General features: G+C 42.4%; 1 protein-coding gene across 1 annotated transcript; it reads right to left on the bottom strand.

The window, feature by feature from the left end:
- Positions 1-2,606: 2,606 nt before the first annotated feature.
- On the bottom strand, positions 2,607-3,512 carry LOC126380973 (uncharacterized). The gene has a single exon (XM_050030540.1). It carries the CDS (start codon positions 3,510-3,512, stop codon positions 2,607-2,609), a length of 906 nt encoding a protein of 301 aa, XP_049886497.1.
- Positions 3,513-26,419: the final 22,907 nt, after the last annotated feature.

The following is a 26,419-nucleotide window of genomic DNA, read 5'->3' as shown; positions in this document are numbered from 1 at the left end:
ATCAATTAACCGGCTAGTAAGTGCTGCCTTTAGAGATCGATGCCATCTCTCTATCTTACCATTACTCTGTGGATGGTAGGGTGTTGTCCTGATCCGCTGTACTCCTAGTAATCGAAGTAGGCTGCTAAAGAGTTCGCTTTCAAACTGCCTACCTTGATCACTAGTCAGCTGGGAAGGGCAACCGAATCTACTAATCCAGTTGTCGTATAATGCTCTGGCTACTGTATCTGCTGTGATGTCACTGGTAGGTACTGCCTCTGGCCAATGCGTAAATCTGTCTATTATTGTAACCAAATACCTGTGACCTCGTTGCGTGGTTGGTAACGGACCAACAATATCTATGTGTATATGCTGAAATCTTTCGCTGGGCAAAAACTGACCTAAACTCGATACTGTATGACGATTTACCTTACTCTTTTGACAATTTACACAAGTTTTTGCCCATGTACGTACATCCTTATTAATACTCGGCCAAAAGAACCTAGAAGCAACCATCTTCATTGATGTTCTGATACCTGGGTGACTAATTTGATGAACTGACTCGAAAACTTGTTTCCTGAACTTCTCTGGAATATAAGGTCGAATATTACCTGTTGATACGTCACAATAAATACCTTTGTTCGCGCCTGGCAAGCTGAGTCGTTTCAACTGCACGCTCCCCACACTGTATCCGCCCTGAGTCTGCGAAATTAGATCGTCGTTTTCCTGCGCTGTTGCGAGTTCGTCGAAGTCTACATTCGTGGGGCATGTTATCGTCTCAACACGTGATAGCGCGTCAGCTACTATGTTTTCGCTTCCGCTCACATGTTGAATGTTACTGGTATACTCACTGATATATAACAATTGTCGTATACGCCTATGGGTTTCCTTTTCTGAACTCACCTTTGTTAATGCATAAGTTAACGGCTTATGATCTGTGAATACCGTAAGTTCGCGTCCTTCAATAAGATTCCTGAAATGCATTATTGACATGTATATGGCAAGTAGCTCTCGGTCGTACGTACTATATTTACGTTGCGTCTCTGATAGACCTTTGCTGAAATAACCCAACGGTTGCCATACATTGTTGACTCTCTGCTGTAAGACTGAACCTACGCACGTGTTTGATGCGTCTGTCATCAACGCTAATGGAACTTCTGTTGCTGGATGTGATAGTGTAGCGGCGCTTTTTAGGCTTTCCTTACACTTCTCAAATGCAGCTACTGCCTCGGTGTCCCATTCAATCTTAGTCTGATCCTTTTTCCTAGAGTTATGTAAGAACTTGTTAAGATGAGCATGATCTTGTGCTGCATGCGGCAAATGCGATCTATAAAAGTTAACCATCCCTAAAAATCGTCTTAACTGTTCAATCGTTTCAGGTTTTGGAAAATCTGATATTGCCTGTACCTTATCCGGAAGGGGTGAAATTCCTTCTGACGTAACGTTATACCCCAAAAAATCTACTTGTTCTTGCCCAAATATGCATTTACTCAAATTAATTGTCATTCCAATTTTGTTTAACTGTTCAAAAATCGTCTTAACATGTTCTCTATGTACCTCGTCATTTTCTGATGCAATGATGACATCATCGATGTAACAAAATAGTGTGGATGTTCCTTTATCAGATGACCCAATACTTTCGATGCCATAAAGTACAGTGTTGTCCATAAACCTTTGGAAAGTTTGTGCTGCGTTTCGTAACCCGAAGGTCATTCGCGGGAACTCGAACAATCCAAACGGTGTTATGATTGCTGTCTTCTCTATGTCTTTCTCCGCTACCTCAATGTAATGATAAGCACGGTTAATATCAATTCTACTAAACACTTTTTTACCTGACAGTCCATAGGTAAAGTCGTGAAGTCTCGGAACTGGGTAGCGATCGGGTTTCGTTACGGCGTTAAGGCGACGATAGTCTCCGCATGGTCGTAACTTACCGTCCTTTTTTGGTACCACATGTAATGGTGAAGCCCATTGACTTCTTGATGGTCTGCAAATGCCGGCTTCCTGCATAAAACGGAATTCTTCCCTTACCTTAAGTAACTTGTCTGGCGGCAGGGGTCTCGGCCGCGCGTGGACGGGTGGGCCGGTCGTTTCGATGTGGTGCTTCACTGCATGTGACGGTGTTTTCTCCTTGAATGACACGGGACGGGTTATCTCTGTAAATTGTTCCAATAAATCACGATAAGGGTTATCATCCTGAATACTTTTGATTACTGGTTCATCATGACTTACGATGATACCTATCGCACATAATTCGGTTACTCCATCTACCAATTTTTTATTGTACAAATCGACTAACAATTGATGTTTGTTTAAGAAATCAGCTCCAATAATAGGTTTGTTTACATTACAAATAATAAACGGCCATGTGAAACTTCGCCTTAAGCCTAAGTTAAGTTCTAGCGTTACCATACCGTATGTTTTTATTTCCGTACCGTTCGCAGCGAAAAGTTTATATGAACAGTTTGTATCATATTTATTAGGGTTCACTTTAGACATGGGGACAACGGATACATTAGCACCGGTATCTATAAGAAAGTTCATTCCCGACTTTGAGTCTGTTACACACAAGCGATGATTTTCATTGTAACTCGTACACTCCGCCACCGCACCAGACTGTACCGACGTTAGTTTCCCGGACTGTTCGTATTGTCTCTCTGCACAGTAGGCTTGTTTACCCAGTTACAGGGCGCCTCACACTTCCACGCTGCTCCGCGGTATCGGTAGTGATGCTTACATAACCAGTCAGGGCTCTGTGGTGTACGTCTTGGCCTGGACTGCGAGCGGGATCTGCTGCGACCCCAGCGGCCGTTTCCGCGCTGTAATGGTCGGCCGCGTCCTCTGATGCTGTTCACCTCACACCGTAAGGCCTTGAGCTCCATTGACAGGTCTCTTACTTGCGATAACAGCTCCAATTTGACGGCTGATGTAGATGCCGTCGGTGTGTCCACTGCTGCTATGTCACCACTCCGTAGATTGTCCATAATCTTGTCTGCCATGCTCGCGAGGTCATCAAGCTTCGTGTCTGCGCTTGAGCTTGCTAATATAGCACGTACCCAACCCGGTAGTCGAGTCATCCACAGGTTCTTAAGAGTGTCACCTGCTGTACCTGAGTTCTTCGCTAGTTCACGCATCTTGGCAAGCAACTGTGATGGACGCTGACTACCTAAGTCCATCTCCTTGACGAGCTTGTGGAACTGAGCCTCTGCACTCTCTTGAAATATCTTCATCAGACGATTCTTGAGCACTGTATAACGTTGCTGTTCTGGTGGGTCGTCAATCAAGTCGGAAATCTGGCTTAACTCCTCTTTGTCTAGCTTTGATAGCACAAGGTCAAACTTAACTGCTTCGCTTTGATGCTGAGGCCCTATGACGGCTTCAAAACGGGCAAACCACATGCGCGGCATATCGCGCCAAAACGCTGGGATCCTCGACACAAGGCTGATAGCAGCCAGGTCATGGCTGACTTCTTGCCGCAACTGACGTCGCTGCTGATCTTCCTCCTGGCGTGGCAGTGGTGGCGGCTGCGCCATGATGCAAGAATACCACACTTTTTGACACACTGATCCTCCGTAACGCACGCGTGAATGTCCGAGCAACGGGCGGGGTCACCACTTTAGTGTTTACTTGTGTGCCTTAGGGGGTGGGGTTTCCCTAAGGGAGTCTCTACGTTATCGACCTTGGTGTGTTATTGGGGCTCATGAATAAAATCACTTAATAGGGATCACTGTCTATTTTCCAGAAAAACATAGTAAATTTACATTACACTTTATCAACACAGTAGAGCGCGCGTTCTACATAAAATATTAGAAAAGCCAATTCTGAGGCGTGTTGCCCCGTTGCCCGGACCGTAGAGACTAAATGTAAGGTGAGGCGAGGGGCTGCCTCCGCTAGCTGTGCGCTAGCGCTGTGTCAGCACCTACACCTGTAATGACTATGTAAATTGTGTATAAATAAATAAATAAATAAACATCCGATCACACTTCCCTGCGGTATGGACCAGTATGTACATTCGATACCAGATTTGATTGTTTTTATTTCGCCTGTTTGCTTATTGGAGTATTCTATTTCAACGTATTGTTGTCTGTCACTAAGGTACGACCCAAGCCATTCGTACGCCTTTCCACGTATACCTATATTGTATAGTTTAGTTAAGAGCATACTATGTGATACTTTATCGTAGGCCTTAGTCATATCCAGTAACAGACTCACAGCGTAGCATTTATCTCCTATATAGTCAAGCGTTTGTTGAATGTAGGCGATGACGGCGTCTATTGTGGAACGATTTTTACGAAAACCGAATAGATTTTTGGTAAATAGATTATATTTCTCAAGGAAATTGTACACTCTATTGGTCATTGCCTTTTCGAATTTTTTGAGACAACAGATAAAAGTGCGATAGGCCTATAGTGACAGATGTTATCACGTTGTCCACCTTTCTTCAAGATAGGTTTCACTTTGGCGACTTTAAGTTTTTATGGGAAAATGACAATGGGCACTTTTGTATGAAACTTGGTCCAAGAACCTCCACTGATGAGACTTATATGTAATGAAAGCTTATGCTTTCCCTATGATTCTGGCAAAGTTCTATCAGATTCTGTCCCGGGGTTCTTTTTTTACGGCCATGTTTGTCCTGGCTAAAAATGTGATAAAATACAGTGGGAGCTAAAATCGACTCAAGATTTGTTGCTGGATAACTAAGGTTACATAAATAATTATGTATCATATTGTATATCATTTTAAAGAGGATCTTTTCCAGAATCCGAAACATAAAAAAAAACAAAAAAGGCTTTATGTAAGCGAATTATGGTCAATTTGCATCTGCAGCGCCATTGTTTCTCGGTAGCTAAGTTCAAGTTTCATGCCTTTTACCCCTTCCAAAAGTATCTTACCGATTTTTTTTATCTTCCGGAATTTGATCTGAGTGATAATAACAAGAAAAATAAATAGACACCTCTCCGATAGAGACCAGCTAAGCTATTGCCTATTGCAAGAAATCGTCATCATTTGCAACTCATTACGGTATTGCATATAAGCTTATCAGCAACTTGGAACTTGGTCCAAGAACCTCCACTGGTGAGACTTGCATGTAATGATAGCTTATACTTGTCCTATGATTCTGGCAAAGTTCTATCAAACTCTGTCCTAGGGTTTTTTTACGGCCATGTTTGTCCTGAGTGTACAGTAGTGGACTGCAAAATCACCTCAGGATTTGTTGTCGAAAAACTATTTAACTAAGTCTATATACATAATTATATATCATAATGATATCAATTTTAAAGGAGAAGGTTATCAGAATCAGAAACACAAATAAAAAAAAATGCATTAAGTATGTAAACGACTTTTAGCCAACTCACGTCTGTAGCACCATTTTTCTCAGCAGCTACGTACGAGTTTCGCGCCTTCCAACCTTTCCAAAGAAGCCCATTCATTTTTTCCTTCTTCTGATATTGCATTCTTAATGATATTGCATTTTTCGTACTTCTTGTTCAGTGACCGGTTGTAGGTAGAGCGAGTTTTCACTACAACACATAATAACGGGTTCTTACCGCGTTTAAATGGGGTAATGCGCGTAAACTTAAAACAATGTATAGTTTTCACTACGTTTTACTGGTGCGGAGGGGCGACAGCATAATTGTCGCTACTCTACTGATTCTCTACCTATCGAAGCGAAGTACTACTCTGCGTCGAGCGGCCGTTCCGAGCGGTCGTTTGTTCAGAGGTCCCGCGCTGCGCCCCGCAGCCCCCCGCCGCGTGCCCCGCGCCCCGTGCCGCCATTGTCTGCCGGCTACCTGCTGGCGTGACCCTGCCGCCATTCATTGAGTCAACAATATAGTTCTTCTCAAAACTTGCTGGCTTATCTAAATTTCAAATAACGACTGTTATGTTACAGTTGCATCGATTTTAACTTAAAACCACAGTTTCGTGGTCCTCAGTGGATACCTTGCGGTGTTAACTAAGCTGAGTGGGACGTGGCCCTGGGGCGTCCGCTTGCCTCACTTTAAGGCAGGCATATTACCCGGACGGGGCTAGAACCACCGGCCTTGGGGTCTACCCTAGTCGACCCTAGCTGTCACCCGGGTTAGAGTGACCAATCTCTACCCCTTATTCTTTTCTCTTCGTGTTTCGGGGTGTAAAAACCCTCCGCACTTAGAGCATAGGAACCCTCTTGCACAATAAGATCGGCAAAAGGATACCAGCTTAGGGCACACCATAAGCACACATCCTCTTTGTTAACCCCAACCAAAGAGGCAAAACTCACTCTCACACACCCTCGAGCAATCCCACTCGAGTTGCGAAAGTTAATGAGCGATCGCCTCAGAGTTTCTTGCGCCGCTTATTCTCTGAGGAACGCTTTTGCGAAGCGGTGGTAATTATTCTATAGCAGATTGGCCGTCCCGTAAAAATGGCCGATAGCTCCGAGCTGAAGGCCATACTCGGTGAAATCAATTTGACGCATATCGCAGCGGATAGCGCGAACTACGCTGAGTTATGCAGATTAATACCGCAAGTTGCAGCGGTAAACTTGCCTTCCGCGCCTCGCGTTGGTAGTCCTCGTGCCGACCGCGCGTCGTCACCCTGTCCCCCCGCGACCTCCGGCCCAGCCGCGTCCCTCACGTCGTATCCCGGCCCCGCCCGGCCTACCGCGTCTGCCCGCCCCGCCGCGTCTCTTGCTTGGTCTCAGTCGCGCGCGTCATTCCCTTCCCCTGCTACCCTCCTCGCCGGTGACGATGAGGAATCGTGCAATGTCCTTATGGACGTTGCCGAGTCCGATTCGTCGTCGGAGTGTGTGGAGTCGTCTTCTTCGGAGGACATATTCACGCTCGTGGAGGGCCGTAAGGGAAAACGAGCCCGCCGTCACCGCGAATCTGAGCCTGCTAAGGTTCAGAAGACATCCTCGGGAACGTCGATCCCCTCTTCCATCACCGAGGCCCCTAAGGCCCTTTCCACCCCTTCTAAGGCTGTCAATAGTAAAAGTGCCATCAGCGGCACTGAAGTACCAAAAGGTCCTACCCCTCCGCCCTTGTATATGACGGACAAAAATAGGTGGAACGAAGTCTCCCTTCGGGCGAAAGAGGAAAACATCGTCATCACCAGCGCCCCCACGACCCAAGATGGGATCAAAATCCAGGTCCCGTCATCTTCTGAGCATAGAAAGCTCACAACAATTCTGAAAGGTAGAGGAATACAATTCCATACCTACGCCCTCCCAGAAGAACGTATCCTCCGTATTATTATAAAGGGAATCCCTAAGGAGTGGGAAACCACTCTTGTTAAGGAGGACCTTATTAAAAACGGTTTTCCAGTTCTCGAGGTGCACCGTATGCATCGCGGTCGTGGCCAGGTCCCGTACGACATGGTCACAGTCATATTAGAAAGGACGGATGAGGGCAAGAAGATCTTCAACCTGAAGACTTGCTGCGGTCTATCTGGCCTTAAAGTCGAAACTGAAAGGGAGGCCACCCAACACAGTGTCATAGATGCCAACTTTACGGACATTCTAGTAGGCATTGCCATGCTAAGCCTAGGTGCGTAAAGTGCCTAGGTGATCACGCTACCTCGGATTGCCTTAGAGGCAAAAACGAGGTGGAACCCCCTAGCTGTGTGCTGTGTGGTCAGCAAGGTCATCCTGTGAACTATCGCGGATGCACCCAGGCTCCACGCACCCACCACAAGGTAGCCCAACGAAGGGCAGCCCGCGCTGCAGCTTCCCAACCCGGTCCCACTAAGGCCCATATGGCCCCTTCCTCGCACTCTACTCGCGATTTCCCGGCTCTGCCACTCACGCAGACCAAACTCGCGCCGCAGCGTCCATCCGCATGGATTCGTCCCCCGGCAATCGTCCGACCCACAAATCCGCCCCGCGCCCAACCTAGTAGCAACTTAGGTATTCCTGCAGCCACTCTTGCGCCTCATCCGGTTCCTGCGATGGCCCCTCAGGCCTCTGCGTTTCCTGTCAACCAGTTTAGGGAATTTAGTATTCTATTTAAGTCGGCCCTTAGTCAACTTGACAGTTTATTAGACTCCCTGTCCCAATTTAAAGCCTAATAATGGATTGTACGAATAAAAGTAGAGTCAAACCGCGTTCCCTTACAATAGGTTTTTTCAATGCTGATGGCATCTTAGGTCAACGTGCAGAGATTCACGAGTTTGTAAAACATCACCAGGTACATATTTTATTAGTGCAGGAATCTTTCCTCAAACCCTCTAATCGCGACCACAAGTTGGCGAATTATAATTTAGTGCGAAACGACAGGATCTTTGCGCCCAAAGGGGGCACTCTCATTTATTATAGAAAGTCACTTCACTGTATACCCATAGACCCGCCTGCCCTCACTGACATTGAGGCTTCGATCTGTCGAGTAGGCATGACAGGACATCATCCAATCACATTAGTGTCGGCTTATCTATCTCCTAATAACTCTAAGAGGTTACTTAGAAGTGACCTCGAAGCCCTCTTTCATCTCAGTAATTCAGTCATAATTGCAGGCGATCTTAACGCTAAACATCTTTCTTGGAGTTGCTTAACAACAAACACAAGAGGCAGGGTATTAGAAACTCTAGCCGAGCCCCTCTATTATGATATAATAACACCATTGCAGCCCACTAGATATCCCCCTGACTTGAACCACAGACCAGAAATACTCGACTTGGCGCTCCTAAAGAATATAAACTTACGTTTGTGTTCTATAGAAGTACTACACGAGTTACAATCCGACCACCGACCTGTTATATTAAAACTAGGCTCCCGTTTAGACGCCCCTGATAATCCAGCACCTCCTAAGACAGTGCTGGACTGGGAGAAGGTGGCCGAAGGCCTCCAGACTTCCAGTTCAGTATACTTAGATAGTATCCCAGTAGAAATAACCTCCTTAGATGAGGCCTCGACAGCTATTAACTCCCTCACGGATCACGTGAGGTCAGTTTTGAACGGAAGTTCAAAACAGGTTTCGGAGATGGAAGACCATCGCTGGAAACTGCCTACCGACATCCGTGATCTGCTAACGGAGAAAAACGCAGCCACCCGAGCATATGATTCCAATCGCACCGAGGAATGTCGCCGTCATTTGCATCTCTTGCAGCATACTGTAAGAAAACGTATTAATGACATGCGACAGAATCGGTGGGATAATCTTTTGAGCGGCATTGAGCCCCACCACCAGGCCATCTGGCAGCTGTTTAGGTCTCTTCAAAAGGATACGGTTGTCCATACTCCATACTCCTCCTCTCAAAAGGCCTAACCAAAAACAAGAAGCAAAGAAAAAAAAAAAAAAAAAAAGAAGCAAATGAAAAAAATAAGAAGCAGCCGTATTGTTCAATGGTTTATTCCGGACTGGGGCAACAGAGTGGTCTTATATCTACCGACATATTTATTTAATAATTATTATAAACAAAGTACCTACATTACAATCCTCCCTCTTAAACAACCCTATACATACGAAATTATATAAGGCAAGGTTAACAATCCTAATATAACGCAAGCAGTAAGAGATTTATTCCCAGACTTAGGAAAACCTTCCACGCTACGCATTATGATGTGGAGTGGAACAATAAGTGTTCGCATTAGGTAATGACATGAAACAATAAGTATCTTATACCACTTAAATAAAAGAAACCTGATTTTACAACCGAACATACATCTTGGAATAATTGATTAAATTACCCATAACCCTGTAGTAGTTATAGACTAGGTGGGTACATTATACACTTACATCGAGTTACAACTCCAAGGTAGGTATATTTTACGGCTAAACATTAATTTAGCATTATTATGCAATAATAACAAATGACATAATAAACTTACAATCTAAAAAAAAAATAGTAGACAGATGAATGCTTATGAATACAGTGATTTGATTATATGAACTTGCGAGAAGTTATTACACCATATTTATCCAGAATTATAACAATAAGTATAGGTACAAGGTTCCGCTTTCTACTTGAACACATAAGTAGGTTTCTTTAATCGACAAGTGCGCACTGGTCGCGGCTGGGGCGGACGGGGCGGAGTCGCGGGCGCCTGCGCGGCCGAGCGCGGCGGCGACGGCCGAGCAAGAGGCCGCGGTGTGTGCGGGGACGAGAATTCCATCTCCGAGCCCACCTTGGTATTGCTGCTGCCTTCTCCTACTCTACTCTCTATACCCTTATCTTCTACTCTTCTCCCCTCACGTTCCTCCCCTTCTTCACATTCATCCTTCTCTCTCGTACTAGCCGAGTGCGGACCCCCCGGACCCGGCGGTCCCTCCGGTTCCACTGTTGGCTCTGTGGAAGGACAGATTAGTGAACTTCGTGACTTCCTAATCTTAATCTGGTCGATATGACGATGGTGCACCCTACCCGTGTGATCCGTTACTCGGTAATCAGTGGTACCTAAGCGTTCCATGATCCTACCCTCACTCCACGTTGGTTTACCTTGTTGATACTGTCGCATCCATACTGTATCTCCGGGTAGTACGTCTCGCTTCGCTGCTGGGCCGTTCTTTCTTTGTTGTTCTTGTGTTTTTTTAACGTTTTATTCTCTATCCGGTTTTAATACATCTAACTTGGTTCTTAATCTGCGCCCTAGCATCAGAGTTTCCGGGCTCTCACCGGTGGTGCAGTGTTCCGTATTACGATAATACAATAAAAATGCATTTAAACAATCGTCTACATCGTGATTTTCTTTATACGCTTTTTTAATTACTTTCTTAATTGTTCGTACTGCATTTTCGGCTGCTCCGTTTGAAGCGGGATGATATGGAGCGGAAAAAATGTGTTCTATACCGTTACTAACTAAATACTGTGAAAACTCATAACTCGTAAATGGGGGTCCATTATCCGATACAAATTGTTTGGGTAAGCCCCACCTAGAAAATAGTTCCCTTAATTTTTTTAGGGTATGGACCGCTGACGTGCTAGGTACCGGGAACACTTCTAACCACTTTGTTTTGGCATCGACTATCACTAGATACAATTTATTATTAATAGGGCCTAAAAAGTCGGCGTGCACCCGTGACCACGGACGGGCGGGCCAGGGCCACACCGCGAGCTGGTGGCGACGCGGCGCGTCGGTCTCGCTGGCGCAGACGGTGCAGGCGCGGCACGCCGCCTCCACCGCCTCGTCCACTCCCGGCCACCACACGTAGCTCCGCGCGATTGCCTTGCACTTGACTATGCCCATGTGTGATTCATGTATTACGGTGACCACTCGTTCCCTAAGTGTATCGGGTATAACTACGCGATGTCCCCACATGACGCATCCCAGTTCTTCATAAAGTTCATTTTTACGATTAAAATACGGGCGTAAATTATTAATATCATTTTCATACGGCCAGCCGTCCCTGATATATGATAGAATCCTACCTAACAAAGGATCCCGCGCCGTTTCTTTTTTAATGTCCTTATAACTTAATAACATTTCAGCCTGTGCGAAATGCAAATAAGTCTGCTCTGGCAATTCTAATCGCGCCCCTGTTTGATTTTGAATTGGCAAACGTGAGAGCCCATCCGCGCAATTTTCTTTAGTGTTTACATATTCAATGTCATATGAGTAGGCGGATAAAATAATAGCCCACCGCTGCATCCTACTGGCTGCCATCGCTGGAATTCCATGTTTAGGGCCGAATAAACTTACTAAAGGCTTGTGATCCGTTCTCAATAGGAAACGCCTACCGTATAAATATTGATGTAATTTTTGCAAAGTAAATACAATAGCGAGGGCTTCCCTATCAATCTGTGAGTAATTCTTTTCGGCTTCGTTCAGAGCACGCGATATATAGACGACCGGCCGCTCGCCTGCCTCCGTCGGCTGCGACAGCACTCCTCCCACTCCGCGCGCGCTCGCGTCACAGGTGACTATAACCGGTTTGCTGCTATCATAGTGCGCGAGCACATCTGCGCTTGATAAAATGCTTTTAATTTCATTAAAAGATTTCTCGCATTCTTTTGTCCAGCGCCATGCTACACTTTTCTTTAATAACTCGTATAATGGGCTTAACACCGTGCTGATGTTATGAACGAATTTCGCGTAAAAATTCACCATACCTAAGAAAGATCTTAAGTCCTAAACATCCCCTGGTCGTGGTAGTTGAGTGATAGCCTCCACTTTTTTTGGATCCACCTTGATACCGTCTTTCGAAATAATATAGCCTAAATATAACGTCGATCGGTGGTTTGCGGAGGCTCCTGAGCATCTGTGAATGTTATGCTGATGCCCATGGACTCAGATACAACCCTACTAAGAGTGAGTACATGATTTTTAAATCTGGCAATAAGACGTACTCTTTAACGTCACCTATAACTCTCTGTGGCGCAACGTTGAATAAGGTAACCAAGTTCAAGTATCTGGGTCACTGGGTCACAGATGACTTATGTGACAACGCGGACATCGAGAGAGAGCGTAGGTCGCTGTCTGTCCGGTGTAACATGCTGGCTCGTAGATTTGCACGATGCACTATACCAGTCAAAATAACTTTATTCAAAGCCTACTGTCAGTCGATGTATACGTGCAGTCTGTGGACCAGCTACACGCGGCGGGCATATAGCGCCCTGCGCGTGCTGTATAACAATGCGTTCAGGAGGCTGATGGGGTTGCCGCGATTCTGCAGCGCTTCGGCGATGTTTGCGCAGGCGCAAACCGATGATTTCTATGCGATCATCCGGAAGCGGAGCGCCTCACTGCTAGAGCGGTTTCGTGGCGGCACTAACGGTATCCTGAGCGCATTGTCTGAGAGGTGGGACTCGCCGATGCTGGAGAGATGGATAAGACTACATGTCAGCTCATCACCTTTCTTGCAATGAAAATGTTATCATTGGTGACAGTTCGGGCAACCACCGAACTAATTTTGGTTTGGTTTGACAGGACTAAAATTGGCTCTATCCCTTTCTTGCACTTATTGTAAGTGCAGGACGGCACTCATTTGGGAGCTGTCGAATTGAATTTGGGTTGGGTTTGTGTGCACCCGAATGGGCACCAATGTATTTTATTTTATTTCGTGTAATTTCATTTTTATTAATAATATTAATTTTATTTGATTTTATATATAATTTAATTTTAATTTATCTAATCTAATCTGATGTACTTATACTTATAATTATGGATATTAATCTGAAATAAATAATTTGAATTTGAATTTGAATGAATAACACTTCATCTAACATAAACTGGCATTTATTTTTTTTAAGTTTCATGCCATATTGTTGCAAACGACTTAATACTTTTTCTAGCGTTATTAAATGTTCTTGCTTATCAACCGTTCCTATAATGATGTCATCCAAAAACACTTCGACATTAGGAATATCACATAATAAGTTTGACATTATTCGTTGAAATATGCCTGGGCTAGACGACAAGCCATATACAAGCCTGTTATACTTAAATAGACCCCTATGAGTAATTATGACCGTTAAATATTTTGAATCATCCAATTCGACTTGATTATAGGCCTGGGAAAGGTCAATTTTAGAAAATACTTTCGCACCGTTTAAACCCACTAACAGGTCATCTATCCGGGGTAGGGGGTACCTATCGACCAGCAAAACGGGATTTAGAGTGACTTTGTAATCGGCACAAATACGAAGTCCACCATCTGCCTTACGTACCGGTACTAGAGGGGTCGCCCAGTCCGATGCGTCCACCGGCTCGATGATTCCCTCTCGCAGCATCCCGTCCAACTCCTCATTTACCCGAGCCTTCAGCGCGTACGGCAGAGGTCGCGCGCGGCAAAATACCGGCGCTGCGCCCTCCCGCACTCTCAGCGTTGCCTTGCCCCCCGTGAACCGTCCCAGTCCGCCCGAAAATACTTCCTTATACCTGTCGAGCAGTGTGCAAATGTCGTTACAACTCACATTTAACACCTCACTAATGAGGGGGCACATAGGTACCTTAATTTGCAATTCTGATAGCCAGTGTCTTCCCAATAACGATGTAGTTCCTCCCTCTATTACAAATAGTTCCAGGGTTTTTTTAACATTTTTATAATGAACTACCGATTTGATAACTCCTAACGGTTTGATTTTGCTACCGTCGTACAGCTTTAATAACAAGTCAAACTTTTCTAATTTTCTGTTACTAAAATACTTGTCATACGTAACTTTGTTAATACAGGATATAGCCGAACCGGTGTCGACCTCCATCCTAAGTTGAACTCCATTAACATCTAAGGACAAACTCACCGGTTTGTAACCGCTTAAACACAGCTGATGTAATTCTTCCTCGGACCATTCATCCTCCGACGGAGGTTGGTCATCCCCCGACAGGGACGCGGGCCCGATCCGCGGCGGCGATCCTGCGCCTCCGTCCACCACCGTGTCCACAAGATGTACCGTCCTTTTCTCCGTCCCTCTCTGAGTCCAGTGTTCCGCCCGCTGTTGTGGACAAACACGTCGTAGGTGGCCGCGTTTTTTACATTTGCCGCATATAAAGTTCTTATAGCGGCACTCGTTCATATTATGTTCGTGCGACCCGCACGCAACACAATAAATATTTCTTCCGCTACCGCCCCCATTGCCATATTGTCCAGCCTTCCGGCCCCCGCGATTCCCGCGCGTACGGCTCCCGCCGGATGACGTCATCGCATGCACTGTGCTACAAGTTTCCCCAGCGGCGGCGGCCTGGCCACCCGCTGCACTCCTGTCCACGGCGGCTGCATCCCGCTCCGCCGCCTCCAAAGCGCAAGATAACTTCACTGCAGCAGTATATGTCAATGTCTCTTCAGCGAACAAGCGCTGACGTATCACGTCACTTTTCAGCCCACAAACCAATTGATCACGCATGTTTTCATCTAATCCGGTTCCGAATTTGCAATATTTGGATAATTTCTTCAGTTCTGCTACATACTGTAACACTTTTTCTCCCACCAGTTGCCTCCTTTGTCTAAAGTAGTACCTTTCCGCCATAATGGATCGTTTCGGTTGAAGGTGACTTTCCATCATAGCAATAACCTCTTCCTAAGTTTTCATATTGGGTTTATCCGGGCTAGTTAAGTTACTTAATAACTCATATGCTTCACCACCCATACCCGCGATCAAAGTGGGCAACTGCAACTCCTTTTTCACCGCATTTGCTTGAAAATACATTTCTAATTGTTCAATGTACAAAGTCCAATTATCCGTGTTAATATTAAATTCTTTTATTCTCCCGATCGACATAATTCACTATATTGTTAACCGCACGCAATCCGAACACCGTTCTATCCACGAATCTCCTTACTTTTTCCTCGAAACGCCACTGAGAAAAATAAGAAGCAGCCGTATTGTTCAATGGTTTATTCCGGACTGGGGCAACAGAGTGGTCTTATATCTACCGACATATTTATTTAATAATTATTATAAACAAAGTACCTACATGACACCCCCCGCTTTTGACGATGACGAAAAAGCCGAATGCCTTGCCGACAATCTCGAAGCCCAATGCTCGCCCAACACTCTCCCTATCGATCGTAGGAAAGAAAGAAAGAAAGAAAGAACTTCGGTGCTCCCCTCATCTGCTTACTAACGGCAATATTCAACGTCGCCATGATCAACTGCGTCTTTCCACAGCAATGGAAAGAAGCAATTGTAATTGGTATACTGTCATGTAATTAATAAAAGATGGTATCTTGTTACATGCTCTGTATTATTATTAACTATAATAATCACACTATTCAATTACAATATTATAGAGATCGAGCGTCTACACAAGTACACAAAACAAGAGAGAGCGGTAAGTCAGAATGACAGCTCGAAACCGCGGGCGACTATGGACGCGTTCACGGAGGCTGCGTTCACGATATTTATTTATTTAAAAGACGAGCACAACAGTTAACAATCATAATAGAGGATAACATCTAATAGTGTATAAAGTATTATACCAGATTGTGAAACCAGTAAAGTGTCGTACAGCATGATCGACCTTAACAACTGTGATTGAAAAAGAAAAAAGACAAAATAATTAAAAAATAGAGGAAAATTTTTAACAATATGAAGCACAGATAAATATTGATTATGTATAATAATATGTTAGTAATGAACAATGATGATGATGATTATGTAAGTAATAATAATTTACTTAATTACATTTACAATGGAGCGTTTGAAAGCGCAGTGATTGGCATTAAAAATGTCAATGTTTGTGTGATTCTTAATGAGATCATTATATAGTCGACACATTCTAGTGAGAGGATTGTAATAAGATGTATTATTTTTGTACACTTCTAATAAGAATGTCTTAACATGACGAGGATTAGGTTTAATGTTAATATTTATACAGGACAGGAGGCAAGAAGAATCGAGGTATGAGTGCAAGATCTTGTGCAACTAAATTAGATCATGATGTTCGCGGCGGGTACTGAGCGAGGTTAGGTTGAATTTAGCCAGTCTATCCTCATAAGAGGGCATTTGCCGACGACTATATCCTTGTCTGAAGCAGATTGTTCTAAGGGCTCTTCGTTGAATGCCCTCGATTCTGTCGGAGTGGACGCTGTAGAAAGGAGACCATATTACATCGCCATATTCAAGAACGCTTCTGACTATGGTGTTAAATAAATATATAAAGGAAGTAGATTTTTTAAAGTTTTTAGTGGTGCGGGTTATAAAGCCTAGGAGCTGGTAACTTTTCCTAATGATAAGTTCATAGTGGTCTTTAAAGCTTAATTTTTCATCAAAAAGTATACCAAGATCGCGTATAACTTTGGTCCGCTGTAGGGCATGGTCTCCGATTTTATAGGTATAATTTAATTTATTTATTTTATTGGTAAAAGTGATTACAAAGCACTTGTTTATGTTTAGAGACATTTTGTTAACATAACACCAGTCAGTAATTGTCTGAATATCGTACTGCAGAGCAGCACAATCTGACTGATTAGCTATTGAAGTAAACACTTTCAGATCATCCGCGAATAATAAACAGCGACATTTAAGCTTAGGCACAAGATCATTAATAAATATTATGAACAGCAGCGGCCCCAAATGGGAACCTTGGGGAACGCCCGATGTAATCGTTGCTGGAGATGACAAGTAACCCCCTATAGAAACTAGCTGGCTGCGGTTATTTAGGTACGATTCTATCCATCTCAGTAGATTTCCGTGTATGCCACAAGCAGCAAGTTTACTACATAGAATATAGTGACTGACCTTGTCGAATGCTTTTTGAAAGTCAGTATAGATAGTATCCACCTGACCCCCCTTAGCAAACACTGAGCAGAGATAATGTTTATATTCTATTAGGTTGCTGACTGTGGACTTACACTTTACAAATCCATGTTGATATACTGTAATAATAGGTTTCACATGACTATAAATATAGTCGTATACTACCTTCTCAAAAACTTTGGCAAAACTAGACAAGATGCTAATTGGTCTGTAATTACTACATTCGGACGGATCACCAGACTTCAGTATAGGGACAACATGAGCAACCTTCCACTCCTTGGGAAAGACGCCAGTATCAAGCGACCACTGAAAAATAATTCTTAAAGGTTTACTTAGTTCATTAGCGCATTCTTTGAGGAATAGGGAAGGAATCCCATCAGGCCCAGCCCCCTTACTAGAGTCCAGTTTCTTTATTATTTCCAATATCTCAAATTCACTTAATGAGACTCGGGATAGCGAAGCACTGTCATTAGTTGTATTATACATGTTCGGGACAAGCAAAGAATTATTATCATCTGGGGATTCAAAAACAGAACAGAAATAGCCTGACATGAGTTCACAGATTTTAACCCCGTCCGTAGCAACATCAGTACCCATCCTCATGATGCTAGGAAACTTGTTGCTACTGCCTTTTCTGTTACCAATAAAATGCCAGAACACTTTATTGTTCACAAATAAAAGGTCTTCCGTTGAAGAAACAAATGATCGGTAACAAGTTTCAATGAGCCTTTTTGACCTAGCACGTAGAAGATTGAAGGTGTCACCGTCACGAGGGTTTCCGAACTTTTTGTAACGTTTATGTACTTTTGTCTTTTCTCGTATGCAACCAATGAGCCCATGAGAATACCACACTGGGTATTGACTAGGATTGTACTTTGAAAGAGGAATGTATTTTAAGATTGTGCAATGTAATAGAGAGTAAAATGTGAGTAAAGCAGCATCTACATTGGGGTTGTCCGTTAGTAAACCTTCCCAGTCAATCCCCTGTAACTCACGACGAATATTTATGTAATCGCCTTTATGATAGTTGAATCGAGTACTGTGTTTCAGTTTCAGTTTGCGAATAACGGGTATCCTTAATTCGATTTCTAGAGGTGGATGGTGACGGTCTTCGCATGTTAAGGCATCAGCACCGTAGACACTGACATAGCTAATGGATGACGATAATACGAGATCCAGCATGCGATCATTACAATTGTGTATATGGTTAAATTGATATAATTGGCCGAGAGATATGCTATCACAAAATAATCGTGACTTAGCATCGGAGGGATTGAGAGGACTGAGATATGTATCTTTTTTCGAAGAGACACACCAGTCCAAATTGGGCAAATTGAAGTCACCAAGGATTAACGTAAGATCAGTTGTATTAAAGGTATTCACTCGAAAGGTCAGGTTATCGTAAAAAAGTGTTTGTTTACTAATGTGTAGGTCAGGGGGGAGGTAGCAGAGACACAAATTAATATTATACGTTGTCGAGTGTATGATTACCCAGATATCTTCCACCTCCGTCTCCCATGACTTCTGACGAAACACATCCAGATCTTTCCTAACCGCAATTAAGATCCCTCCACCTTCAGTTTTACTACTAGAAGTTGACTCACGATCTCTTCGAAAAACACAATATCCATCGTTAAACAGCTCGCTATCAAACACTCCACTATTTAAGTTGGTTTCCGTGAGACAAATAACATCATAAGAACTATTCAATACATTCAAGTACAGTTCAGTAGTTTTAGATCGGATTCGATTAATATTTTGATAAAAAATATTCATTATATATAGTTAACAAGTCTATGTATTAGGTAACATGACAATATGACATTTATGATAGAAATAGAACAGTGACGGCTTAATTTAAATTTTTTTCGGTGCTTAGTTCAGGTGCTTCGGGAAATCTATTGGTAAGATCATTCAAATTCCTGATGTGAATGGCTGAACTGTTGTCTTCTTTTCGCATGTATACCCGTCCGTATTTCACCCATACGTATGTGTAATTATGTATCTTAGCAGCATTACGGACTGCGGAATGTAGTTTCTTGCATTCGGCTGAAAGATGTTCAGAGGCGTAGATACGTTGGCTCGGGCCGCTGATTCCAAGACAGGATGAGCTTAAAGGATTTTTTGTATTAGCCTTATGGTAATTTCGAAAAGCCGATAGGAAGTAATCACGTTGACGTTCATTATGCATACTTATCAAAATGTTGCGTGGTCTATCCGAGTCTTTGTTTATTTTTGCCGTTCTTCGGACAGATGATACATGGGTATCAGGGACTTTCACGATGTCGAATAGCTTTTTTATTAGTTCTAGTATATTTTCCGACTTTTTTTCGGGCACGTTTTGTATTTCCACGTTGCACCCTCTAGAGAACTTCTCAAGGACAGACAAGCGTCGAGTTAAATCATTAACTTTACTTTCCAATTTTGATTTTTGTAATTCAAGTTGTTTCACACGTTCATCGGCAAGCAGAATATCCTTTTTAATATCTCTTTGTTCGTCCATTAGGAAGTCGGTTGTTTTAGTGAAGTTTTCTTCCAAGGACTTAACAGCCGTGTCAACTTTCGCATTAATTAAATCATTGAAATAAGTTTTCATTTCGATCATTTGGCTGTTTATCAATGCTTGAAAGCGATCAAAGGAGATATTATCAGATTCATCCAAGGTACGTTCCGTCCGACTAGGAGAAGGATTTGCCGGCGAATTAATACGTTTGCGTTGGGTAATGTTTACATTGATGCAAATACGGCAATACCAAGGACGCTTCTTCACTAGACAGTTTTCAGTATAGTCTTCACGTGTCATTCCGCTGCACTCATAGTGGTAAGTCACGTTGCATCGAGCACATTTCAGGAGAAAATCGGCCGATATAGGCTTCGCACACGCTGAGCAAACCATACTGACTCTCAGAGGCTGTATTCGTAGCTACACAATGTGTCTTATCTACGCAGTACTTGATCAACGCGTTGGAATGCACCTACGATCACCGCACCGCTACTGTATGCAAAAATGACCCGAACGCCGCGAGATTAACCGTGAGAGTTACGTGAACCTTAGTAAACTGCGATGACGTTTTAACTGGCTTCTTGAACTAGACAAGCACTTTTCACCACTTTTTTCACTATTAAACAAATGTTTTGCATTTAAAATGATAGGTTATTCAACTAAATGGATGAAGTTATACACTATTCACTGTTTTCCAAATAAAAATGATAGATTATACACGATAAAACTGGTATAATTTGGAGAGTAAATACACAACGTTGTTGACAGCTTAGTGGTCGGGGCAAAGATTGCTAAGATGATACGTCCGTGTCATCCCTCTTTTTCACAGGTATTTGTTTGGAGTCTTCACCACGCGTCCGCTGCGGGTTGTGCGTGATGGAGCTGTGGGCGCAGACTCTGGCGCTGTGGTTAACGCCGCAGGTTGCATGGTCTGCGTTTGCTCTTCAGGAGGCGCCTGCTGTGTAAGAGTTGGCGCTGCTGGTACAGACGGATTATTCGTCACAGGTTCCTGGACAGCTGTGGGGGAATCTGCGAACAAGTTGGGATTAATGTCGAGAGACGTGGCAGTGTTTTTTAGGTGCCACGCATTTCTTCTATACATAGCTCCATCTTCTGTCTGTACTCTATATGAGCGATGTCCTTCTGGCATTACTATTTCTGCAGGAACCCATTGTTGACGTCCTTGTCTTAGCATTACTTTCTCCTTACTAATGAATTCCTTATTTTCCTTCTTTCCTTTATCTGCATTTCTTTTTTCATTTTCTTTTATCTTGTTTAGTTTCTTAGTGATATTTCTAACAACTTTAGGTGGAAACAGTTTTTCATTGGTTGGCAGCAATGTTTTAGTTCGTCTGTTAAATAATCTTTGTGCTGGAGACCCGAGGTCTAAACGTGGAGTGTTCCGGTGATGTAGCAGTGCCAATTGTATGTCTGTGTTGTCTTCAATGCATTTCTTCATTAAGGTCTTCGCCTCTTGTACATAGCGTTCAGCGAGCCCATTTGAACGAGGAAAATGCGGACTAGAAATTCTGTGCTCAAATTGCCATTGTTTTTGAAATAGTTTAAATTCCTGGCAGTTATATTGACTACCTCCATCCGACAATAGTACGTCAGGTATTCCAAATAGTGCAAACCATGATTTTAATTCTTTTATTATGTTAGTACTGGTTATACCATTCAATTCCTTGAAATCAAAGAAGCCTGAGAAGCTGTCTGTTATAACAATGTAATCTTTCCCTTTTAAATGGAATAAGTCGGTTGCTACTGTACTCCAGGGCCGCTCTGGTGCTCTCTGTATTACAATAGGCTCCATTTGGTTGTCCTTTTGTATTTTAGCACAGGCTTTGCAAGTTTTGATGTATTCGGTTAGGTCCTTTGCCATGTCTGGCCAGAATACATTATCGCGTGCAAGTCTTAGGGTTCCTTGAACACCTTTGTGACTTAAGTGACAGTGCTTCATTACTAGAGGCACCATTGACTTAGGCACTAAAACTCTGTCATTCTTGAAAATGATGTTATTGTACACACTAAGTGTTTCTCGGTAGTACCAGTATTTTTTCAAATTCTCAGGTAGTTCCTCTATTGTTTTAGGCCATCCTTTTAGTATTACTTTTTTCAATTCAGCGAGTTCTTCACATTTCTCTGTTTCATTTTTCAGTTCTTCTCGGCGCGGCTTTGTGAATGGTACTATTGCACATATCTGTAAATTTTCTGGGTTTAAATCTTCACTGCTCAGGCTTTCACAGTCTCTGCTGAGTGTGTCAGCTACATACATCTCTGAGCCTTTTTTATATACGACTTTTGGATTGTATGGTAATATTTGGTACAGCATTCTTTGTAGCCTGGGTGGTGCATCAGTTAGAGGCCTTTTAAAAATTGTCTCTAGAGGTTTGTGATCAGATTCAATTGTCAGATCTTTGCAGCCCCAAATATATGTGTGAAACTTCTTACATGCCACTAGTATTGCATTGGCTTCCTTTTCTAGTTGGCTGTAGCCCTGTTCTGTCTTAGTAAAGGACTTTGCACAGTAAGCAATTGGTTTGTCGTTTTGAATTAGGACTCCTCCACAGGCGTAACTACTTGCATCCACCGACAGTAAGATTGGTGCTTTGAGATTATAATATCCAAGAACAGGTGGGTTCTTTAGAAGGTCTTTTAGCTTCAAGAAAGCCTCTTCCTGTGGTTGGTCCCAAAACCATTCTATATTTTTTTGTAATAATTGTCTTAATGGGTTGGTAATATCAGCCATATTTTTTATAAATTTGGACATATAGGTTATTAGTCCGAGGAATCTTTGTAATTCTTTTACATTTTCCGGTCTTTTAATCTTTGTGATGGTTTCTATTTTTTCAGGGTCAGGTTTTAAACCTTCACTTGTAACAATGTGCCCCAGAAATTTGACTTCCTGAGTGCTGAATACACACTTTTCTTTATTTAGTTTAAGGCCTGCTTTTCTGAACTTTTCTAATACTTTTTGTGTATTCTTTTCTAGCTCTTCTCTACTGGCAGCATGTACTAGCACGTCGTCCATTGATACTTCCGTATTTTTAATATCAGCAATCAGTGAGCTCATAACCTGTTGAAAGACCTCCGGAGCTGATGCCAAGCCAAAGGGCATCCGTAAGCATGAGTATCTTCCAAACGGCGTACTAAAGGTGAGATATTCTGACGTGCGTGGTGTTACTTGAAGCTGCCAGAAGCCTTTTTTGCAATCTAACAGTGTGAACCATCTTGAACCGTGAATGCGTGCTGTGATCTCTTCTACCGTATTCAATGGGTAAAATCTTCTTTTTAAATTTTTATTAATCTCTGATGGATCAATACATAATCTTATCTTATCATTTTTTCTGACTACTACCATAGGTGAGACTGCTGGAGTTGGCTCAGTTACCGGTTTGATTATCTTCTGTTTAACCATATTGTCCAGTTCTTCTTTCACTTGTTGTCTGATTGTATGTGGTATCTTCCGTGCCGGGCATATGGGTAGTTTGGGGTCATCAACCAAATCAATATCATATTTATATTTCTTTAGGCAGCCTATACCTTCAAACAAATCATCTTCTTTTTGCAGTGCATCTATGCGTTTCATGAGATTTAATTTGACACAGGTTAGCTTTCCCAGCACTGGAGTAACTTCTTTATTGACAACTATATATTTGATCAGTCTTTTTTGTCCTTTTATAATAGTTTCTATGATAGCTTCTCCTTCAACGGCCATTTTGTGATTAGAAAATGAGGTTAGATATCTTGTGGTGGATGGGCTGATGTGTGATCTGGTCCTGTCTGCTATTTGTTGGCTTATTACATTGCATTGGCTACCTGAATCCAGCTTGAATTTGACAGTGACATTGTTTGGCATGGATGCTTGCTCATACCAGTCATCTACATCAACATCTCTATCCACATCTAATGATGACACAACAAAACCTTCTTCATCTTTTTCTTCATCTTCTTTCCTAAATGTATTAACTGTCTTTGTTTTACAGCATTTAGTGAAATGGTTTCTTTTCTTGCAGCGATTACATACTTTTTTGAATGCAGGACAATTTCGCCGTCCATGTGTTGTGTCACATCTTCCACAATGAAAGGTTTCATCATTTTTTTCATCTCTCTTATTAATTTGTGTGTTTTTTCTGTTCCAGGTCACCGCGTCTACTGCAGCTGTTTGCTTCATTGTACTCACTTGTATTTTAACTTGCTCCGCAGAGTGGCAGATGTCTACAGTTCTTGTGAGATTGAGGTTATGTTCTGCAAGCAACTTTTCTCTTGTAGTGTCGCTATTTATTCCAACTACTATTCTGTCACGTAGAAGACTCTCTTCTAAGGTGCCATATCCACAATTTTTTACTTTGCTTCGTAATTCCGTAACAAATTCGTCAAAAGATTGGCCCTCCTTTTGATTTAATATGTTGAACATATATCTTTCATACGTTTCGTTTATCTTTGGTGTATAATAGTTGGTGAACTTTTCTTTAACAGTGCTAAGTACTTTTGCCTCCGAATCTGACAAATTGAAGGTGTTGTATATTACTGCAGCATCGGGTCCAATGCACGACATGAACACTGCAACTTGCACTTCTGGCTTTTTCTCAGCTAATAGAGTGGCTATTTCGTACCATTCAAACTGCTGGAGCCATAACTTCCAAGCCCGAGCCACATTTTCATTGTTATTTGGCATGAAATACTTGGGGGGCCTGACGTTGAAGTCAGCTTTCTCGGTTCTATTATCGTCTTGCGGCATTTTTTAATCCGGTTTCGGCACCATGTCATGTAATTAATAAAAGATGGTATCTTGTTACATGCTCTGTATTATTATTAACTTTAATAATCACACTATTCAATTACAATATTATAGAGATCGAGCGTCTACACAAGTACACATAAAATTTTTAACAAAAAAAAAACCGACTTCAAACGCAAAACTAAAAAGCAATAAATAAATTTACTTCGCACAAAGTAATAAGTACGTATTTTCAATTAGTTAATTAGTTAATTATTTTATAAATCTGAAGCCGGTGCCAAGGAAATGCTACAACGAAGTACCGATTCATATATTTTTCAATACTGATTGTTTTGTAATTTTTTGTTTGACATTGTTTTGTAATTGCTTTGATATAGGTATTAAACAATATTGTGTGTACATAGTAATTTGATATTGTAGTAGGGTTGTTGTAGCATTTACTTGGCACCGACTTCAGAATTATAAATTAATTAACTAATTAACTAATTGAAAATACGTACTTATTACTTTGTGCGAAGTAAATTTATTTATTGCTTTTTAGTTTTGCGTTTGAAGTCGGTTTTTTTTTTGTTAAAAATTTTATTTTATTTTACGATTTTAAGTGATGGTTAGACCGAGCAAGGATGCAGACAGACAGATTTTCTGATTTATATTCATATATAATAATATAATATATTATTAGTAGTGATCACAATTATTATTGATGAACATGTTTACACACACACACTCACACACGCGCTAACGCACACGAACACACGCGCACGTACACACGCACACACACAGATACATGCACACACACAGACACACGCACACACACACACACACACACACACGCGCGCGCGCACACACACGCACACACACACACACACACACACACACACACACACACACACGCGCGCGCGCGCACACACACGCACACACACACACACACACATGTGTATGTGTACATACACACATGTGGTTGTCAGTGGAAGCTGCTATCATACACACTCACGCATACATATAGATACAGTAGATTTCGCGTGGTTCGCTCGCTGCTAAAGCAGCTCGCGTGTCCTGTTTATTCGAAACTGTCCCTCTTCGTATGGCGGCCATCTTGTTTTTCCGCCATTTTGTTTTATTTCACCGGCGATAGAATTTGACCAAGATTTAAATGGGTGTCGTGGAAACAAACAAAATCCAGGTGCAATAGGTTTGCCAGACCGTAGGATGTCTCCCTGATTGGGAGCAGTTTTCAAAGATGACGTTCCGATCACACCCCTATACATCATTTTTACCCCCAAGACATTTTCTGAAAAAACAAAATTTTGTATGGCGGCCATCTTGTTTTTTCGCCATTTTGTATTTTTTTCACCGGCCATTAAATTCGACCAAGATTTAAATAGGTTTCGTAAAAGAAAAATTGGTTCAGGTGTGATAGTTTCGCCAGGCCGTAGGGTGTCACCCTGATGCGGAGCAGTTTTCGAAAATCGGGAAGTATTTCCATACTTAACATGACGATCCGATCACAACCCCGATATATATTTTATATCCCGAGACATTTTCTGAAAAAAAAAAAAAAAAACAAAATTGTGTATGGCGGCCATCTTGTTTTTCCGCCATTTTGTTTTTTTTTACGCGCTATGGAATTTGACCAAGATTTAAATAAGTGCTCTGAAAGAAATATTGGTTCACGTGCGATAGTTTTGCCAGGCCGTAGAGTATCTCTCTGATGCGGAGCAGTTTTTGGTGACCAGAAAGTATTTCCGTACTCTACATGACGTTTTGAGTAAGCGCCCCATACATTATTTTTACCCAAACGGGCTTCTTCCAAAATCGACAAAATTTTGTATGGCGGCCATCTTTTTTTTCCGCCATTTTGTTTTTTTGCACCGGCGATTGAATTTGATCAAGATTTAAATACGTTTCGTGAAAGAAAAATTGCTCCAGGTTGTATAGTTTTGCCAGGCCATAGGGTATCTCCCTGATGCTGACCAGTTTTCGAAGGTCGGGAAGTTTTCCCGAAGCCTAAAAATCGATCCGATCAATATGACTTTACAAACGCACTAGTCGCTCCTACGATTTTTGAAAATTCCCCTCGATTTCTC

This window comes from Pectinophora gossypiella, unplaced genomic scaffold, assembly GCF_024362695.1.
Source record: "Pectinophora gossypiella unplaced genomic scaffold, ilPecGoss1.1 Pgos_32, whole genome shotgun sequence".
Classification (NCBI taxonomy): domain Eukaryota; kingdom Metazoa; phylum Arthropoda; class Insecta; order Lepidoptera; family Gelechiidae; genus Pectinophora; species Pectinophora gossypiella.
This window is presented reverse-complemented; position numbering and strand designations above follow the sequence as displayed.

Excerpts from the sequence above, each read along its gene's own strand:
- LOC126380973 (XM_050030540.1), bottom strand. The coding sequence starts at position 3,512 with ATGGCGCAGCCGCCACCACTGCCACGCCAGGAGGAAGATCAGCAGCGA.